The 20,058-nt window shown below is 39.2% G+C and overlaps 1 protein-coding gene across 4 annotated transcripts in view; it reads left to right on the forward strand.

Annotated features, from left to right (window-relative positions):
• Positions 1-20,058, forward strand: part of CSNK1G3 (casein kinase 1 gamma 3) — a 101,779-nt gene that overhangs the window by 61,297 nt on the left and 20,424 nt on the right. For all 4 annotated transcript variants that reach the window (XM_068422583.1, XM_068422587.1, XM_068422586.1 and 1 more), the window contains exons 6-9: positions 875-1,109; positions 14,747-14,832; positions 14,964-15,048; positions 19,664-19,812. In XM_068422583.1, the coding sequence (XP_068278684.1) occupies positions 875-1,109; positions 14,747-14,832; positions 14,964-15,048; positions 19,664-19,812 (555 nt within the window). The remainder of the gene's footprint in view (positions 1-874; positions 1,110-14,746; positions 14,833-14,963; positions 15,049-19,663; positions 19,813-20,058) is intronic.

The raw sequence follows: 20,058 nt of genomic DNA on the forward strand, positions 1-20,058 counted from the left end.
AATAATGAATTTTAGTTTGACATACTCAGTTAAAAAGAAAACCTTAATGAAATAAAAATAATTTTAATCCACGAAAGCAGTTGGATTATGGGACTCCTAAATAGCATAAATATTTTTCCTGAGCATTCCTGGAAAGAAAGAAAACAAACAAATTTCCTAAACCTTTCCAGAAATACTAAAATAGAACAAAATTATTCAGTTAAGAATTTTTTCCCCTTTTTTGAAGATTTCCTGCTTTGGTTTAAAGCAGAACTGTAATTGGATTACAGGCCTGCAACTATTGTCATTTTGGCTGTCAATAAGCTGAATATGTCTATATGTCTGTTCATTTTTTAAAATGCTCAAATCATCACAGCTTCAAAGATCATCTTTCTTTACTACTTGCTGTTCCTTTCTGAATATATAAATTTTGATAGAAAGTGATCCACCTAGAATGGACTTTATATGCATAGTGGTGAACTTTCAGTGCTTCTCTTGTTTGTACCTTTAATATGTAATAGATGTACATGGAACTTTGCTGCTCACTGCTTGATGACTTAATTTCTGGTTATATTTTTAATGTGCACAAAACATACTTGCTACCAACTGTTCTTAAAGAAGATAACTTCTATTATACACTGTTTCATGTTTGATGTCCAGCATGAAACTTTCAAATACACGATGTGGTGTATCTGCTTAGGGGATGTGTACAACTTTCATTGACTTTAACTGGGAGATACCTTGTTAAAAGCAATAGCCCTTTGGTTTTAAGATGATAGGAGGGGTGATTTCCTCTAAATATAAGGTCAATGTAAGATATTTACTTTCTACCACAATTTAATGTGGCAACCTGAAGCTCAAACAGCTTTCTGTTGTTTTTTTCCTTTTATTAAAGATTTCTCGTATGGAATATGTCCATTCAAAGAACTTGATATACAGAGATGTAAAACCTGAGAACTTCTTAATAGGACGACCTGGAAACAAAACCCAGCAAATTATTCATATTATAGATTTTGGTTTGGCAAAGGAGTATGTAGATCCAGAAACAAAGAAGCACATACCATATCGAGAACACAAGAGCCTTACCGGAACAGCTAGATACATGAGTATAAATACACATTTAGGAAAAGGTATGTGTGTGTTTAAGTGCAGAAACGAGAATTCAACAGCTGTCGTTGGTCTGAAATCATCTTGTTTTCAAGTTGTAATTTTTCTCAGTCTGTAGTCATTAAGAACTTCAAGTCTTGTGTACTGTGCAGAATTAGTTTGTCCTTATGGCAGTGCTGTTTATGGGAATACGGTTGTTTGGGTCTCTGTTCATCATGGTCATGTCTCAGCAAGTAATTATTCTATTTTTGTTAGATATCCATAAAAGAAAGATAAGGTGTATATTTTTGTATCATAGCATCTTCACATTAGAAGCCTACCATGGCAGGGTGGGGATGGCAGGAAGTAGATATGCTTATTAAAGATATCAAAGTGAATAGGTGCAACAACACAGGTTTTCAGTGCTACCTTTCCAGTTTTTTGATCCCTTTGAAAAGCACCATGTAATGGAATAAAAGTAGCTTGTATTTGATGCTGATTTGATTTTTTTTTTAATGTTTCTACTGTTAATGACTCTTTGTCAGAGTAGTTAATGGTTATGCTGGTGTTGTAAATATGATGAGCTAAAGGAATGACAGGATGTATATAGAGAGGTAATTTGTTATTATTGAATGAATAAATCTAGCTGGAAAAAGGTGCACGAGCACTTAAAGCAGTCTGTTTATTTCAATCGTATAGAGGTTTTCTAGTGCAAACAGGTTCGACACCTTTGAAATGGTGTAAATCAATTGCATATCATCGCATGGTAATCACTGATTAGGTTGCTCTTTGAATTGGTCGTAAAAAATGTGTCATAATACTTATGGTTCAAAGGTACTTCATGTTAATATGACAAATGAGAAACCATTCACATTTTCCATATAGTAATAAAACATTTTATCAATAAATCAGACCATAGTATCTTATGGTTAGCAGCCATAGCTGATGATGTGACCTTAACATGTAGAATCGTAGAATCATTTAGGTTGGAAAAGACCCTTAAGATCATTGAGTCTAACTGTTAACCTAACACTGCCAAGTCCTTCACTAAACCATGTCCCTAGACACCATGTCTACACATCTTTTAAATACCGCCAGGGGTGGTGGCTCCACCAGTTCCCTGGGCAGCCTGTTCCAATGCTTGACAACCCTTTCCATGAAGAAATTTTTCCCGATATCCAATCTAAACCTCCCCTGGTGCAACTTGAGGCCATTTCTCTTCTCCTGTCACTTGTTACCTGGGAGAAGAGACCAACACCCACCTTGCTACAACCTCCTGTCAGGTAGTTGTGGAGAGCGATGAGGTCTTCCCTCAGTCTCCTTTTCTGCAGACTAAACAGCCCCAGTTCCCTCATCCGCTTCTCATAAGACTTGTACTGTACGCCCTTCACCAGCTTCGTTGCCCTTCTTTGAACATGCTTCAGCTCCTCCAGTGTAGTTCAGTTTAATGTATTTTTTTTTATAATAAAGTCATGGGGCGTTTGGTAAAGGGGGTAGGTGTGCAGGTGATATTCTCTTCAATTCCTTCAGTGTTGGGTGAAAATAGGGAAAAGACTATGAAAGTACAACAGATTAATATGTGGCTAAGAGACTGGTGCCGTAGGTGGGATTTTGGGTTTGTTGACCACGGGGTGGCTTTCATGGCACTGGGCCTGCTTATGCCGGATGGGGAACAGCTGAGTCAGAAGGGGAAAAGGGTTATGGCCCAGAAGTTGGCAGGGCTGGTTAAGAGGTCTTTAAACTAGGTTCGATGGGGGAGGGGGATAAGACGAGGGCAGCCACAAATAAACCTAGGGGTGACAGGCCTGCATTGGGGGCAAGGCCGCTAGCCCAGCTGAAGTGCGTTTACACCAATGCACGCAGTGTGGGCAACAAACAGGAAGAGCTAGAAGCCACCGTACAGCAGGAAGGTTATGATGTGGTTGCCATCACAGAAACGTGGTGGGATGACTCTCATGACTGGAGTGCAACTATGGATGGCTATAAGCTCTTTAAGAGGGACAGGCGAAGCAGGAGAGGCGGTGGGGTAGCGCTGTATGTTAGGGAGTGCTTGGACTGTTTCGAAATTGAGGAAGATGGTGAGGATGACAAGGTTGAATGTTTATGGGTGAAGATCAGGGGGAAGGTCAGCAGGGCGGACATTACGGTGGGAGTCTGTTATAGACCACCCAACCAGGACGAGCAGGCGGATGAGGCGTTATACAAGCGGCTGTCAGAAGCCGCCCGGTCGCCGGCCCTTGTACTCGTGGGCGACTTCAACTTGCCAGATGTCTGCTGGAAATACAACATGGCAGAGAGGAAGCAATCTAGGAGGTTCCTAGAATGTGTGGAGGACAACTTCCTCATGCAAGTGGTAAATGAGCCCACTAGAGGAGGGGCCCTGCTTGACCTGTTGTTTGTGAACAGAGAAGGACTAGTGGGAGATGTGAGGGCCGGTGGCCGTCTTGGGAGTAGCGACCACGAAATGTTAGAGTTTTCGATAGTGGGGGAAGTAAGGAGGGGCAAGAGTAGAACTTCTGCCTTAGATTTCCGGCGGGCTGACTTTAGCCTGTTTAAGAGGCTGGTGGACCGATTCCCAAGGGACTCGGTCCATGCCCTGAAGAGGGCAAAGGAGTCCAGGAAGGCTGGACATGCTTCAAAAGGGAATTGCTAAATATTCAGGAGCAGGCTGTCCCAGTCTGTAGGAAGGCAAGCCGTCGGGGAAAAAGACCGGCCTGGTTAAACAGGGAACTTAGACTAGAACTTCAGGAAAAAAAGAGAGCCTACTTGCTCTGGAAGAAGGGTCGGGTAACTTGGGAGGTCTATAGGGACGTGTCCAGGTTGTGTAGGGAGAAGATTAGAAGGGCCAAAGCTCAATTAGAGCTCGATTTGGCTGCTACAGTCAAAGACAACAAAAAAAGCTTTTACAAATACATCAACAGCAAAAGGAGGGTCAAGGAGAGCCTCCACCACTTGCTGAATGAGGAGGGTAGTGTAGTGTCAGGGGATGAGGAAAAGGCAGAGGAGCTCAATGCCTTCTTTGCCTCGGTCTTTAATGTCAAGACCGGTTGTCCTCAGGAGACTCGGCCCCCAGAGCCTGAAGTTAGGGATGGGGGGCTGTGTGAACCTCCCATGATCCAGGAGGAGACGGTTAGTGACCTGCTGTGCCAGTTGGACACCCACAAGGCTATGGGCCCGGATGGGATTCACCCCAGAGTAATGAAGGAACTGGCAAATGAACTTGCCAAACCACTCTCTGTTATCTACCGGCAGTCCTGGTTAACTGGAGAAGTTCCAGCTGACTGGAAATTAGCAAACGTAACGCCCATCTACAAGAAGGGTCGGAAGGACGATCCAGGGAACTATAGGCCTGTCAGCCTGACCTCGGTGCCAGGCAAGGTGATGGAACAGATCATCCTGAGTGCCATTACACGGCACATGCAGGACAATTGGGGCATCGGGGCCAGCCAACATGGATTCATGAAAGGCAGGTCCTGCTCGACCAACCTGGTCTCCTTCTATGACAAAGTGACCCGCTTAGTAGATGAGGGCAGGGCTGTGGATGTAGTCTATCTAGACTTCAGTAAGGCATTCGACACTGTCTGCCACAGCATCCTCCTGGACAAACTGTCTGCCCGGGGCTTGGATGGGTGGACTCTTAAATGGGTTAAAAACTGGCTGGCTGGCCGAGCCCAGAGAGTGGTGGTGAATGGGGCAAAGTCCAACTGGCGGCCGGTCACTAGCGGTGTTCCCCAGGGCTCAGTTCTGGGGCCGGTGCTGTTCAATATCTTTATAGATGATCTAGACGTAGGGATTGAGTGCACCCTCAGTAAATTTGCAGATGACACCAAGCTGGGTGGGAGTGTCGATCTGCTGGAGGGTAGGAAGGCCCTACAGAGGGATTTGGACAGGTTAGATAGATGGGCCGAGACCAACGGCATGAGGTTCAACAAGAACAAGTGCCGGGTCTTACACTTTGGCCACAACAACCCCATGCAGCTCTACAGGCTGGGGGAAGAGTGGTTAGAAAGCGGCCCGGTGGAAAGAGACCTGGGGGTGCTGATCGACAGCCGGCTAAACATGAGCCAGCAGTGTGCCCAGGTGGCCAAGAAGGCCAATGGCATCCTGGCCTCTATTAGGAATAGTGTAGCCAGCCGGTCTAGGGAAGTGATCGTCCCTCTCTACTTGGCACTGGTGAGGCCGCACCTTCAATACTGTGTCCAGTTGTGGGCCCCGCACTTCAAGAAAGATGTTGAGGTGTTGGAGCGAGTGCAGAGGAGGGCGACCAAGCTGGTGAAGGGTCTGGAGGGTCTGTCCTACGAGGAACGGCTGAGGGAGCTGGGGTTGTTTAGCCTGGAGAAGAGGAGGCTCCGAGGTGACCTTATTGCAGTCTACAACTACCTGAAGGGAGGCTGTAGTGAAGTGGGAGTCGGCCTCTTCTCCCGGGCAACTAGCGATAGGACAAGAGGACACAGCCTCAGGCTTCGCCAGGGGAGGTTCAGGTTGGACATCAGGAAGAATTTCTTTTCAGAAAGGGTTATTAGACATTGGAATGGGCTGCCCAGGGTGGTGGTGGAGTCACCGTCTCTGGATGTGTTTAAGAAAAGCCTGGACATGGCCCTTAGTGCCATGGTCTAGTTGACAGGGTGGTGTAAGGGCAACGGTTGGACTCGATGATCCCTGAGGTCTCTTCCAACCTGGTTGATTCTGTGTGATTCTGTGATAATAGATTTTGTTTAAACTATAATAACTAGGCGTGTGTGTTCAGCTCTTATGCCTTTTTTTAAAAAAGGAATTGAGTTACCTTGTCTATGGGCAAAAATTTTTTTACTTAATCAATATGAGGCTCTTCTGCCTCTTTCTGCTTTCCTCTTGGTGCATGCCTTAGTCTCAAAATAAATTGGGATGAAAGACCTGTCTAATTTTCTTGACTACTAAACTGGTTTCAGATATGCCTTTTCTATGAAAATGTGGAGAAAGAGTATATACAATTACTGTTTAGTGCATTCCATGCAAATGTAGATCTGTGTTTACAAAACGTAATTCAACAGCACTTCAGGACAGCAAACTTGGGAAATTTGCAGCATCTCCAGGCAAGTTAAAAATGTGGAGCTTTTTCAAATTAAGCAAAACCTGCAAATCTTTAAAACAGGTGGGAAGAAGACTTAAACAGATATACTTAGCTGATGATGAAAGGAAGTTATTTTTCGATGTTGACATTTCAAAAGGGTATAGATTTCACATGGCCAAACATTATTTCATAATTTAAAATTATTTTTGAATTGTATTTTACCTGCCTTCCATCTCTGCATCCTCTGGCTTCTTTGTTTCCTCACAAGCAAAGCTGAAGGATTTAATTTCATGATGTGCAAACGAATTCTGCTCTTCGTCCCTGATTTGGGCATGAGTTGATCTTGCTTTCTCCACACAGATTCCTAGAACAACCTCAAATTTCTCCATTAAGTAGGGAGAAAAAAGCAGGTGAAACTATGGTTATGTTATGTATCCATGTGCAAGATTAACGGTGTGTGTAAGGTCCCCAGGTTATTAGAAGCATATGGTCAGAAATCACTGAATCAGACAATTGCTGAAAGGTGATCCTAGTCATTTGGTAAGAGTTATATTTGGGTACTGTACACCTAAATTTAAATAACTTTTTACATATTTACACATATGTAAATTTTTTTAGGGAAATGGAAAAAGTGCTCTTTAATTTGTAACTGTCTTGCCTGTGTATTTGACACCTGATTTTGGAGGCAGCCTTTTGAGTTGCTTTTAAAATCTCATTGGCAGGCCCACATGCTGAAAACATCTTCACAGGATGGCTGCCTTCTTTATATGCATACCTTTAGGGGGAAGTTCTGAAAATAAGACAAAATAGTAGTTGCTTCCCTTTTTAAAGGTGGGAGATTGGGCTCTTGTGTCCATCTTTTTAGTTTTTTTGGAAATGCTTCTCTAGAAATTATAGAATTAATTAAAGTAAGTAAAAGATATTTGAGATAGTTTCTGCTAAGTGTATGATGCAGCGCTGTAATTCTTTGTACTTGTACATGAGGAATGCACAAATTTCAACAATATTGTTTGTCAAAGAAATACATTTAATATCTAGAATATAACCAAGTCTGGTGAAAAACAACCGAGACTCTTGGGTCTCTGAACATCCTGGAATACAGCTTGCTCGGCGAAGCTTAGTAAGTGGGTTTATATTTAGTGGAGCAGCTGTGAAACAGTTGATCCAGTTTGCTTTTCTTTTTTTACAACTAAAGCTTTTGGACATAAAGAAGTTAATCAACATACAAAGTTCAGCTGTTATGTTGTAGTTGAACAGATGAATTGAAACATGCGAGAAACATCTTCCTTTTGCTGGCAAGATGAGTCTTGGTAGTTTGAGGGAAGTTTTTTTTTGTTACCATTCTTACAGGCTTCCTTTTCTAATAAAATAAATTCTGGAAGCATCCTTCCTTCAAATAAGCAATTTATGAACAAGGTTGACATGGACGAAAGAGCTGAGGAGTAGAAGGGCCTAAGTTTTGAACTTCGACTTAAGTATTTAAATAGCCCTTGTTTCCATATTTAGACTCCAAGACATTCTGTTCTTCTCCAGAACTTTTTCAATACCTGAAGTATGTCAATGTCTTCATATACTTTTCTACTCAGCTCTTCACTAATGAGCAAGACTTTTAAGCAAAAATAATCTTTATAAAATACAAGTAGTGATTCCTTTGAAAGATATACTAATGTGCACTTTTGCGTAGTCTGCAAAGCAGTCTACAGAGTTAAAAGTGCATATTACTGTATTTGTAGTTAACATATCTTTAAGTATCGTTTATTGATATTAATTCTAAATAGTTTATTCTCTCTGTTTAAGTAGAATACAGTGATAAAAAGTTTACAAATTTAAAGGTTTTTAATAAATTGATGACAGGAAATTTTACAAGAAATTGTGTAGCAGTTTACTGTAGATTTCAGATTAAAACATGTACCTTGCAGCGTGATAGCAGATTAAAAGTTGGGCCACTGAAATTGGTGCTTACTTGTAGAAGAAAAGAATGACGATTGGTAGTAGTTGTCATGGAAAGGAAGACCAAATGGATAATGAAGAAAATTATGAACAGCTACAGGTTTCGGTATTAGGTATTAAAGCTAACAAACCTTTCAGTTTATTGAAATCTAAACTGCACTAAAAACCTGTCGTGTTTTGGGGGTTGATTCACAAAGTGTTCAGTTATCCCTAACACAGGGCTGCAATTTCAGGGTGTAAGAAGACCAAACTTGGTGTCAGACGTGATATTCGTCTTCCGCAGTCAATGACTGGTAGCCTCCAAAGGTCGATTTTTGTTAGATAGTGGCTGCTTCAGAGCTGACAGCTATCTTTGCTTTCAGCTGTATGCCCATATGTTTTCACATGGACAAGGGAAAGGAGTGGGGGGAATCTCTCCTTATTTCAACTAAAATTTAAGAGCATCAGGATATTACCCTCATTCTGTTTTGTGCATCTTCAACTGCTGGTTTGAGTCTCAGCAAATGTCTCAAAATTAGAAGGTACTGGTTATGTATTTCAGTAGTGGACAGTTTGAATATCAGCATCTCCATTTGCCATAGCATCAGGGCCACTGTGGTTCCTTTCCTCATTACAGAAGTGTTTGGTAACCCTTGGCAAGCAAAGAAAGATTCCAGTAGTGGACTACTAATCACAGAATGGTTGAGGATGGCAGGAACCTCTGGAGGTCATCTTGTTCAACTTCCCTGCTTGAGCAGGGCCACCTGGCACTGATTGTCCAGGACTGTGTCCAGACGACTTGAAAATCTCTGAGAGGGAGGCTCCACAACCTCTTTGGGCAACGTCTGCCAGTAATACATGCTCCTGTACTACAAACAGAGCAGAAAACTTCTGCTGCTTTCTCAGCACATTAAGTCGTTACTGTTTTAGTAGTGGATAAAAGGTTTATTTATTGACTTTTTTATTTAATATTTATTAGAAGTAATGGTCATGAGCTTAAACTAATTTTTTCATTATTGTTTTACAGTTGTGTAAAAATAGGAATTATTTTCCTTTTTCAGTTAAATTTATTTCCACAATGGTGTTGAAACTGTATCTGAGAACTGGCCTCCTAAACCACTTTTTGGCCTTTCCCCCATGTTAGAAGTGAAATACAGTATGCCAACTTTATTTCAGCAGTTCCTTTAGCATTTGAAAATGGAAAGAGAATCCTATCTTTATAATACAGCCGTATTTATTAGAGTGCTACAATATTTTCTTGTTATGACCACCATGATGACAAATTTGTCACTGCTCCAAGTCGTGTCATTGTTTGATGTCAGTGGATTTTGAAATTCTTAATAAGAAGCAGTCTCTTAATAACAACAGTATAATAGCATATTCCAGGTAATTTAAATATAATGAAAGATCTCCCACCCTACTTACCCATGTAAAAATGCATTGTATATGAAGCTGGCCTTTTTTCTGTATGCATTCATACAGTAAAAGGATGTGTAATAACTCTGCTTCAGTTCAGACTCAGAGCAGTGGTTCTTCTTGACCTAATTATTTTGCAGGCATTTCTTGGGTGACAGAGAACTATTCGACATGATCTCTTAGGTCTAACAAACACTGAACAGCATGAATGGGGCTCTTTCGTAGCCTCTCCTTTATGTGGAGTTTATTTTTTCTGTATGTTCTGTGATTCCCCTCTAAAAATGTAGCATTTATTTAATTCGTCCAGTGGGATATACTGAATACTGAAGCTCTTCAAGCTCTGTTGTCCCATTGGTTGCAAAGGCAGTGTTATATAGGATATATTCAGCACTGAAAATATTGGTAGTAAGAGAATTTTTTAGGGCAGTATTTTTAGTCTGTAGGTAACGTTCCTAGCAACTTGAATGGTCTGACAACAAAACTAATGCATGTATTACTGCTTCTTGACTATCCAAGGTGTCAGCTGACCCTTGTAAAAAATAAGTGTGTTTTTAGTAAAGAGGGAGACTGTCAGGTTCACATTCTTTCATAGGTTGATTTCAGGTATGCATTTTTGATCTGTAACTTGTTCTATGTTAGTATGTATAAATAATGAAGTATGTTGTCTTTTGATCAAAAGTACATCTTAGGATCATAGCATTTAACACTGTCATCACAAGTGCATAGTAACTAGAAAGACTAAATGTTTGTGCATGTTTAGTCAAAGCTTGCACAAAATTACCAAGGCCCACTGTTTTTGAGGTGTATGTAGAAGGTGGTGTATAGCTACTGGACATTATGTAGCCAATTACTTCAATGATCTTTTGTTCCAGAAACATAAATTTGATCAAGGGTTTCTGGTAGTTCTGTGCCAAGCTGGGAGTTTGTATCTGGAATAGAAGGTATTTTGTCTATGTGAAGAACAATGTGGCTTTAGTCACATAGCTATTTGAAGAAACTACAAATATTCTGCAGCCCTTATCAGCTTGTGGCTGGTGCCCTTGCTTTTATAAGGTAATTTCTCTTGGGGATAAAATTACTCCATGCTTCTTTTCCAGTCCTCTTCATTTTTGAGGAAGGGAGAGAGGGATCCCAGAGCGTGTAGATTCTGACTGGGAGCTAAGGAAGACAAAAATCTATATCTGTAAAAGTCTTACAATTTTCTGTTTGCTGGAAATCTAAATGGGTAATTGTTTTGGGATTTCCATAAGCTCAGAACAACAGTATACTGAACTGTTGTCTCAGTTATTTGGCTACAGGAAGTGTAGTCACATGAAGTTTTGATTGCTATAATATGACTATCTCTAATGGTCTCTGTGGAACAACCAATATCATCCCTTGTTATATTGGTCTTTTCTTGGTGGTGCTTAATTATTGAAGAGGCAGAGGTTAGTTATCTTGCAATGAATGCCTAAGACTCTTGGGAATGAAACAGCTCTGCCCTTTAATGATAACTGAAAAGCCAAATAAAGTAAATTTCTTTAAACAGTACTTATCTTCAAACAAAACCGAAAAAACCCCACCCTTTTATGGGAGATCTACTCTATTATCAGAGCAGCCATGTGTTCTAGATGTAAAATCAGTTTTCTAGGGGCCAGACATTTTGGTAATCTAAACCAGCCAAAAAAAAAATTCTACACTGAATCAATTTTAATTTCTTATAATAAGAACAATAAATGTTTGGACCTAAAATTGTATTGGCCTAAATCGGGGAGTTTTTCCAGAAACTCAAAAGAAAAAAGTTTTCTGCAGTTACAGGCTGTGCTTTGTGGTGATGGCCCTCCAGGAATCCTAGCAGCTTTCACTTGTCACTGAGCCAGTCGTGCACAATGAAGTTCTTTTCCAGACCTAGAACCCCCCTAGGAAGCTCACTAGTCTCCTTCTCATGCCCACTGAATTATCACTAGACCTCAGGGGCTGCCTTGTAGCTGCCTTAGATAAATACTTTTTTCTGTGTAAACTAACCTTATAAATCCATAATCATATGAAATAATGCTTCTAATACAAACTGAGCTAAATAAATCTTTGCTCTTTTAATTAAGGGTATAACTGAAAATAGAATTTTTTCTGTGAAGTCCACATTATTCTTAACAGTATGGCATACAATGTGTACTTATGATAAAATTGACATACAACTTCCATTTTTATGAACCAGATTCATTAACTTAAGGATTCATTATTTTATTCAGGAAGTGTTGTTATTCCTTCCCTCAAATTATATTATTGTATGGAGTCATATTATTTTTGGTAAGACTACAAACTTTGAGTGATAACTTTCAAATTTATTTTTGCTAAACTTTATAGACTGATAGTTCAGGATATATAGATTGTCACTTTCCATCTACTTTGTGATTACAGTAAAGAGTCTGTGTATCAAACCATGTAATCATCCTGATAGCTAATAGTGTGTTTTCTGATCCAAACAAATAGTATGTTTTTACTGTTTCAGCATTCCTATAGTAAGCAGTACAACTTTCTTTGGAGGGGGAATGCGGTGTCTGTAATGGATGCTTACTGAAGACTGAATGTCTATCGTTTGGCCTATGTTATGGTTACTTTACTGTGTATGTTAAAAAAAGATAATTTCTGGAGATAGCCTGGTGAATGAGATTCTAGTTATTATTAAAATCAACCTATTTGAATCAAGATGATTAGTTTATCTATAGCTTGTGAACTAAAGAACAGGTATTAGTTTCGTACTAATTTAGCTAGCTTCAGGTGACCTCCTTGAGAGAGGGGAGGCCATGTGCACTAAAGCTTTATTATGTGTTTGTCATCTTCTGATCCTATTACCTTTTAGGAAGCAGATCCTCTCAATCTCATTGTGATGCACTAGGATCGGCGTACATCAGCAGCCTTTCCTCCAACTGATGCTTGAAATCCTTTAGTGTTCCAGCTAGGCCACTGCTAGTTTTCTTTTTCCAGTTTTCAGAGGCACTTCTTCCGACAATAGCGATATAATCTTTGAGTTTCCTGTTTCTCAGGCTTATCTTGAAGAATTGCATCCGTAGGAAAGGGTATTTGACTACTGGTTTTTAACTACTCCAAAGTGATTAGTGAAGAACTCAATTGAATTCTAAATAACAATCCCCTTTCCCAAAAATTAAAACAGACAAAAAAATCCTTTCCCATAGCAGATTCTTGAGGGCATTGTGAATTCAAATGGTGTATCCTAGAAGTAGTTCCACAGAACTACCCTACAGAAATATCACCAGTGGTCCAAAGCTCATTTAAAAAAAAAAATCCTCTTAATTAGAGATCATTTCAGGGTAAAAATTAAGTTTCTCCTTTTATAGAAAGGACTCTCAGTGAAGGAGCAATTGCCTCAATCAGTTGTGTTGTTTTGGGTTTTTTTTTTAAAGAGGTTAATCTTTTATCAGCATAACCTATAGAAGTTAATGCAAAAGAGAGGAATTACTGTCCCTTAGCAAAGAACTTTCCAATACATTTTTGTGGGCCATATCTTAGTGTTGCCCATAGATGGGACGTGGGTTGCACACTTGTAACACTTTTCTATACTTTGCTGCCACTTTACCACTGATCTGTGTGTCTTACATAAAATGCACACTGCATTGCACAAAACATTCATCATGAGCAGTGCTCACGAAGTACTCACTATCTCCATGTCCACCCTATCTCATAAAGAGCAAGGGATTTCTGCAGGCAACTGGAGTCAACGTTTCTTTCATGTGCTGAAACCTGTCAGGCACAGAACTCTACTGCTTATTCCTGCTTTCTTCTTAACCTACGTGGTTGCATCAGGATAGCATATGGTCAGCAGATGGGATGTTGCAGGGTTGGCAGATAAATTCAAATAAGACCAGATTGTCTGGAGGGTGGTTAATGAGAAAAGTGGCAGCAGTGGACAGCAAGAGTGGAGGAGTGGACACAATAAGAAGAGTGTTGGCAAGGGAACTGGAAATGAGTGAAAGAGAAATGACTGTGAAAAACACTCATACGGCTGGCAGATGTGTGATGAAGCAAGGGGCTAGATGTAGCCTGTGCTCTGAATTACCATACATTTTTTTGGTATTTTCTTATTCATTCGCTAGTATGTGTTTACTCAGTGTTCAAATGAGAAGACAGGGATAGAAAACACAGTAATAAGTAAATTGTTCTTTTTATATGAAGATTAAGAATTGTTTTTCAGATGCAGTGTATTTGTGGAAATATTTTACGTTGATCAGATCAAAGACAGGTTGGCTTTGTTAACTTTCCTGTGTTCAAAATCTAACATTTTTTCATTTACTTTTCTGTTCCATTTCTCTTGCTGTCAAAGCATAGTGATTTTGTCTTTATGAAAATACTGAGTAGAAACAATGTTAACATTTTGGTTTTCTGCCTTGTGTCAGGAAGTCAAAGTTAGAGGTAAATACTGTTACTGCAAAACATAGTATGCTGTGTGACAGTTGTTTCAAGAACCGGACAGAATGGAGTCAGGTGAAAATGTAAAAATCTGTTTTCTATTAGTCACTTAAAGACTTTTACTATTCTCTGTTACATTCAGTTTTCCTAAGAACAATGCATTTTGTTTAAAAATAATACAGAATGAACTTTGAAAACTTTGAACCTTGAATGCACTGCGTTTTACTTGTTACTTTCCTTTTTCTTTAACCTTCTGTGAACTTTTCGAAGGACTGCTGCTGCTCTACTACAGATGAAAAATTGTAGCCATGCCAGACATTATATTCTGTAACTTCGTTTTTAAGTCAGCTAGACTTGAGAGCAGGCTGTATGTATATGCCCCTCCATGCTGCTTTCTGATCAAATAGTAAGACTTCTGAGCCTTCTTCAGTCCACTTTTGGCTTACTTAAAAATTCTGCAAGGGTTCCTGATAAACATACCATCTTTTCCATGATTTTATAGAGGAAAAACAAGTTCAATTAAAACTTTCTTAAATTATTTCAAGTTCACAACTAATGGGTCAAAAAATATGGGAATTAAAATGTAAAGGGTCAAAATATATTTTAAAATAAGAACAATTTCTTACAGCGAGATAGTTTGTTCAAAGTGCTGTTAAGATGAATATACCTGCAGTCAGCATCTGCTTGTTTTTGTTTTAGCTGTGTTCTTAATGGAGTCCATGGCATATAAGAAGCCGCTCCTCCCCGCCCCCCCATACTCAAGTTTGATTTCAAGTATTTTATACCTCCCAATTATTTTTACGTAATTTGGAAGCTAACCTTTTAAATATAATGTAAAATTACCAGATTGAATGTTCTAATAATATTTGAATTTTGTTTCAGAGCAAAGTAGAAGAGATGATTTGGAAGCTTTAGGTCATATGTTTATGTATTTTCTCAGAGGAAGCCTTCCATGGCAAGGTTTAAAGGTAGTGGTTTTTGATATCTTCCTCTATCCTATTTTCAGATCATCAGCTTTTCTTGCCATGATCTTTTTCTTTTTGAAAGTTTGTCTGCAAGCTGTATAACTTCAGAAGCTTGTTTTGTTCTTGTATCATAGGCTGATACATTAAAAGAACGTTACCAGAAAATTGGAGACACAAAACGAGCAACCCCTATAGAAGTATTGTGTGAAAACTTCCCAGGTAATGTCTACTGTTAATAAAAATGTTGTGTATTTATTCAGACAATGAAACTGGCATAGATAACTGGTTAGTATCTGGTTTTTAAAATAAATAAAATAATGCTTCCAAATACGTATATTATGCTTTATGGTAATAGATACAAGAATTACTCTTTGAAGCATCAGTAAGCTAATGCTGGTGTTCTTCAAAGTTAGATTCTTCTAAATGAAACATAAAAAAATCATGATACGCATTCTTATGGTGATCAACTAGTCTGCTCTTGACTCTTCACACATAAAATTTTTCAAGCCTTTTCAGCTCAAATCTGATATCATATCCCTTTTTAAAACAAGCTACATTAGGAACAGCTTGAAATAATATGTAAAATAACTTGCAGGTAGTTTCAGGTGTCACTTTTAGTTCTCCTTAGGTGCACAGAGAATCAATAAGGCATTAGAAAATTGCAGAGAAGCAAATATGACATTTTTAAGAATTTGGACTAATCAGCTTGGGACAGGGGACACATATACACAATAAACACCTTGAAAAGTAATCACAATATCATTGATAGACAAAATGGATTTGCTGAGAATAGCTCATGACAAACTGATTTGATTTCCTCTTATGAAACGAAATCGTGTCCACAGCAGGGCTTGTGGACAGGAGGCAGATGTTTTATGTCATGAAATTGTAGTTCTTTTGCTTTTGACGCTCTTCTTAAATATTCTTAGAAGTAATCTTAGAAGCATAATCAAGAGGAATCTACTATGGGAAGAAGATTGTAAAACAATTAGAAGTAGTTACATTGTTGTCAAATTTGAAACATGGAATGGTATTCCACAGAGATCTGTGCTATGGATCTATTTGGTATTTTTGAGTGCCTTGTATCACTGAGAATGTTTATTAAACTTGCAAATGATAAATTTGAAATTTGTAGGCTCGACAGTGGGTTTAGAATGAAAGGATCCTGACAGATTACAAATACAGTCTTAAAAATATAAAGTACAGTTCAATGAGTCATATTCAAGGTAATACATGAATATAGGATCAAATCCAAATTATGAATTACTGGGTATGGAAAGGTTCCTTAGGTAATGACTCAGTCAGTCACAAAATAAATGCAAGTGAACAGTGTCATGCTGCTATATTTTTAATAACAAGTTAAAAAACCTTATACAAAATTGGATTGTATAAACAGGATATAGCCTGAAAGACACATGAATTGCCATTTCCACTCTAGTAGATTCTGTAAAGTCTCAGTGAAGCAGTATGTTCATCTTTGGGGACTGTACTTCAAGAAAATGTACCCTATTTTAAGAGTATCTCGTAAAGAAGTGGGAGTGCTGTTATGCCATATTTGCTAGACCAAAGACTGAAGGAATGAAGATTGATTTAGTCAAGATTGTGAGGGAAAAGTTCTCCTGTACGTTTTGGCTGCTACAAACATGAAAGGGATCATTTTACTACATCCACAGCAGCTAGGACAAAGAAATGGATGTAATGCAAAACAGTTAAGTTTAGACTTGAACTCCTGTGTTTCAAATATAGTGAAGAGCATGATGGGATTGCTTTAAATGTGGGGGAAAAAAAAACCTGTCCCAGAATATAAATCTTCTGTATCCAGTAATGCATGCCTGTCTTGCATGTTAATTTTTATGTAGTTGCTAGAATCCTTTAAATATCTAATTTAAAGTGTAGATGATGCAATTCCTGGAAATAATTATGCATGAATAGCTCCATGTATCTAGTGGACTGTTTCCACCAAATTTAATCAAGTACATGCTTGTTGATGGGATTGGACCTGAAAATGGAACAAGGAAAAGATATTTGACCTTGGAGAAGACACAAGATAGACTTCTTTGATTGTACATGTGTACATTTTCACAATAAATATATTCTTGTATGTGCAAGTTTTTGCATGTCAGATATCTGGGGATTTTCTACCTTTTCATGTCCTTCTTGTCACTTATGACATAGAATAGAATGAGAAGTACATCCACCATCATTTCAGTTCTTTTCAATCAGCCTGCATACTGAGCTAGCTGATTGATGTTCCATAAGGCAAGAGAACACTGTAGTATCAGTGAAAAATACTTTGGTCTTTGTCATGTGTGAAACACTTAGCTTTTTCATCCATTGTTCTGTGGAATCATATGGTCTTTGAGTGTGCAACACCACTGCTGTTTCAAGCCTTGTATAAGATATAAGCAAGGGTTTAAACTCTGGAGTTTCTGCTTCAAATGCATGATAAGGGTAGTATTTGATTTTTGGAGCCAGCAAGTTGTAACAGATCCAGCTGCATTAAATGGTGCAGTTCCAGCCTTCATACCTCTGAAGATGTGCCTTGCATGGTTTGGGTTCCAGTTTACATTGAGATAGTATGGTTAAAAAGGTCTCTAGCAATCTGTCAACGTTTCTCCTTGCCTTCTTCAGAGACTGATCTCCTTGGCTAGTATTGCTGAAGAGTCTTGCTTGTCTGCTGAGCTGGACCTTAGGTGCCAAGGAGTTCCTCCTATCCACTGCTCCATCTGCTCATGCCTAAAACAGTGCTTAGTACTCTGGTTTTGTCAGAACTGAGTAGTTTGGGATGTCTCAGCACCATTGTCCTGTGGTGCATTCTTGACAGCACCAACATGACGCTGCCTCACAACGTTTTGTTATCAAGCGGGTGTCAAACCTTCACTTCTCCCTCTTTCTAGCCCACTATCTCTGAAAGAGTTTAACTTAGCATAGCTCAGTCTTAGCACTGCCTCTGCACTTCTCAGCCATCCTCTGTCAGAATATAGGCTTCTTAGCACCTTGTTTGTACCATAAAATGTCAGCTTCGCCAGACTTATTGGAATGTGATGTGTGGGTCAGGGTGAGTGTGCAGTGATGCTGTTGTGCGGCTTCTGACATACATGCCTCTTCATAGGATCAGTGAGTGCTCGTGGCATCTACTTTTAACTTTATTCATCCTCTTGACTTTCTTGTCATATAGAGGTGCCTTGTCTTGTACTTTGGAACCACATGAGTAGCCTTTTTGGCTTGAGAGTGAAGAGTCATTGCTTTTCTCAGAATGGTTTGCCAGTGGGTATTTTCCCACTCCTTCATGAGCTACAAAGGTTCCTAAACAAGTTAGGTTTTAAGAGCTCGGTCCACCTGGAACTCATGTCCCAGGACTCAGATCAAGTGCTTCAACTGTTCCATATGAGATCGTGAGAAACTGTTGCAGTACTCTATTCCAAACCCCTAGTGTGATATTTTTTTCCTTTTATTTTTTTCTTTCTATAATAGGAAGGTGTGGATGGATGCAGTCTGAATGAACCAAATTTCAGTATGTTTAGGTCGTTGCTCTCTTCACTGTTCCAGTACTTTAATTCTTTCTTATGATACCTGCTGGAGTGGAGGGACTTGGAGGACTTGGTCTTTTGTGAAAGCTTGTTAACATTTATCTCTTGTCACCATCTGCTGTTCTCATACTGTTGTATTTCCACATGCCCCTCATTTCACTGATTCCGGAAGGAGTTTCTCACTGCGATTTGGACCTTGTGCTTCAGATGGTCATAGGTCCTCCCTTTCAGCCCTTGGATTCTTGTAGTCTTCTGTTCATAAGGATGCTTGTTCCTTACAGCTGTTGTCTCAGAAGCCTTTCATGACTTAAACCCATTCTCAAGAATGGGACTTCTGTATGCTTTTTAGTCACCTGCCAAGAGTTTGTGCTGGAACTCTTGTCTTAACTAGAAGGTTCTGGCTGCTAGTGCATGGTCTGTACTTCATACCTTTTAACAACTAGGAAAGCTCTTTCCTTTTATCTTTACAGGTCCAGGCCCTTTCAGAAATCTCCCTGGTTGTCTCCACTACTGGGAGAATCTTATAATTTCCATATAACTCCTACCCAAATGAATCTCCATTTTTATGCTGACATGGTATTTAAAGAGCAATATTAAACTGATATTGGTCAGAAGTGATTCTACAAGAGCTCAGGTAATCTTAGTACTTCTCTGCAGTGTTTCTGTTCAGGATATTTGCCACTTCTGCTCAGCACTTCATATAACACGATGCCTGAAGCATTCATCGCTGTTGCAGTCTTCTATAGTCATGCTACAGTTATACCTCACCAGAGCCTATACCGAGTGGTTTTTTGTCAGGACAATTGGAGTTGCCCTATTTAGAATGTACATGTGGATCCTCTCTTAAAAAAAGGAAGGTTACATTCCAGTAACAGGTGTTCTTTGAGACATAGTCCACCCTGTACATTCATATACCCCCTTCTTTACCTTTCCTTAAGCTTGTCTTTGTACAATTAATTGAAAAAAATAATTGAAAAGTAGAGGCATTTCTTTTCCTGCTTTTTTGGCAAACTGTGCGTAAGGATTGGAAGGTTGAATGGAAGATCTCGGCAGGTAATGCAAAGGGAAAATTGGGGGTGGGAGGGGTCACTTGGTAGGATACCTTTAGAATATGGCAGTATATCTTGAAGAATATTATTAATATTAAGTCACTTTTCTTTCTGGTGATTCACAGATTCAAGGTGAACAACTGTTCAGGTTTTATGGTGAGAAGTAGAAGTTGCTTTAAAATGTAATAATAAGTACTGGGTTTTGAGTGCCATTAAGACAGGTATGGCAATTACATACATTTCTTATTTATATAGAGGAAATGGCTACATATCTACGTTACGTAAGAAGGCTAGATTTTTTTGAGAAGCCGGACTATGACTACTTAAGAAAGCTCTTCACAGACTTACTTGATCGGAAAGGCTATATGTTTGATTATGAATATGACTGGATTGGCAAACAGTTGGTGAGTACAGTTAAGCTATTAGTAATATAGTTGGGTTTTTTTTGTGATCAGTTTTGAGCCAGTGTTAGTCTTGAGTTTCAGAATACACATGCATCCCGTGGCTTATGTTAGAGTTGTGAACAGCTGCTTTTGCAAACCTGTTTTCAGATGCATTTTCAAACATTATCTTTTGGCTTGAGATGTTTCATATTGAGTCTCTTGCCAGTCATGTACTCTTAATATCAAAGTAAATCTCTGTTCAATCCA

This window comes from Nyctibius grandis, chromosome Z (assembly GCF_013368605.1).
Source record: "Nyctibius grandis isolate bNycGra1 chromosome Z, bNycGra1.pri, whole genome shotgun sequence".
NCBI classification, from domain to species: domain Eukaryota; kingdom Metazoa; phylum Chordata; class Aves; order Nyctibiiformes; family Nyctibiidae; genus Nyctibius; species Nyctibius grandis.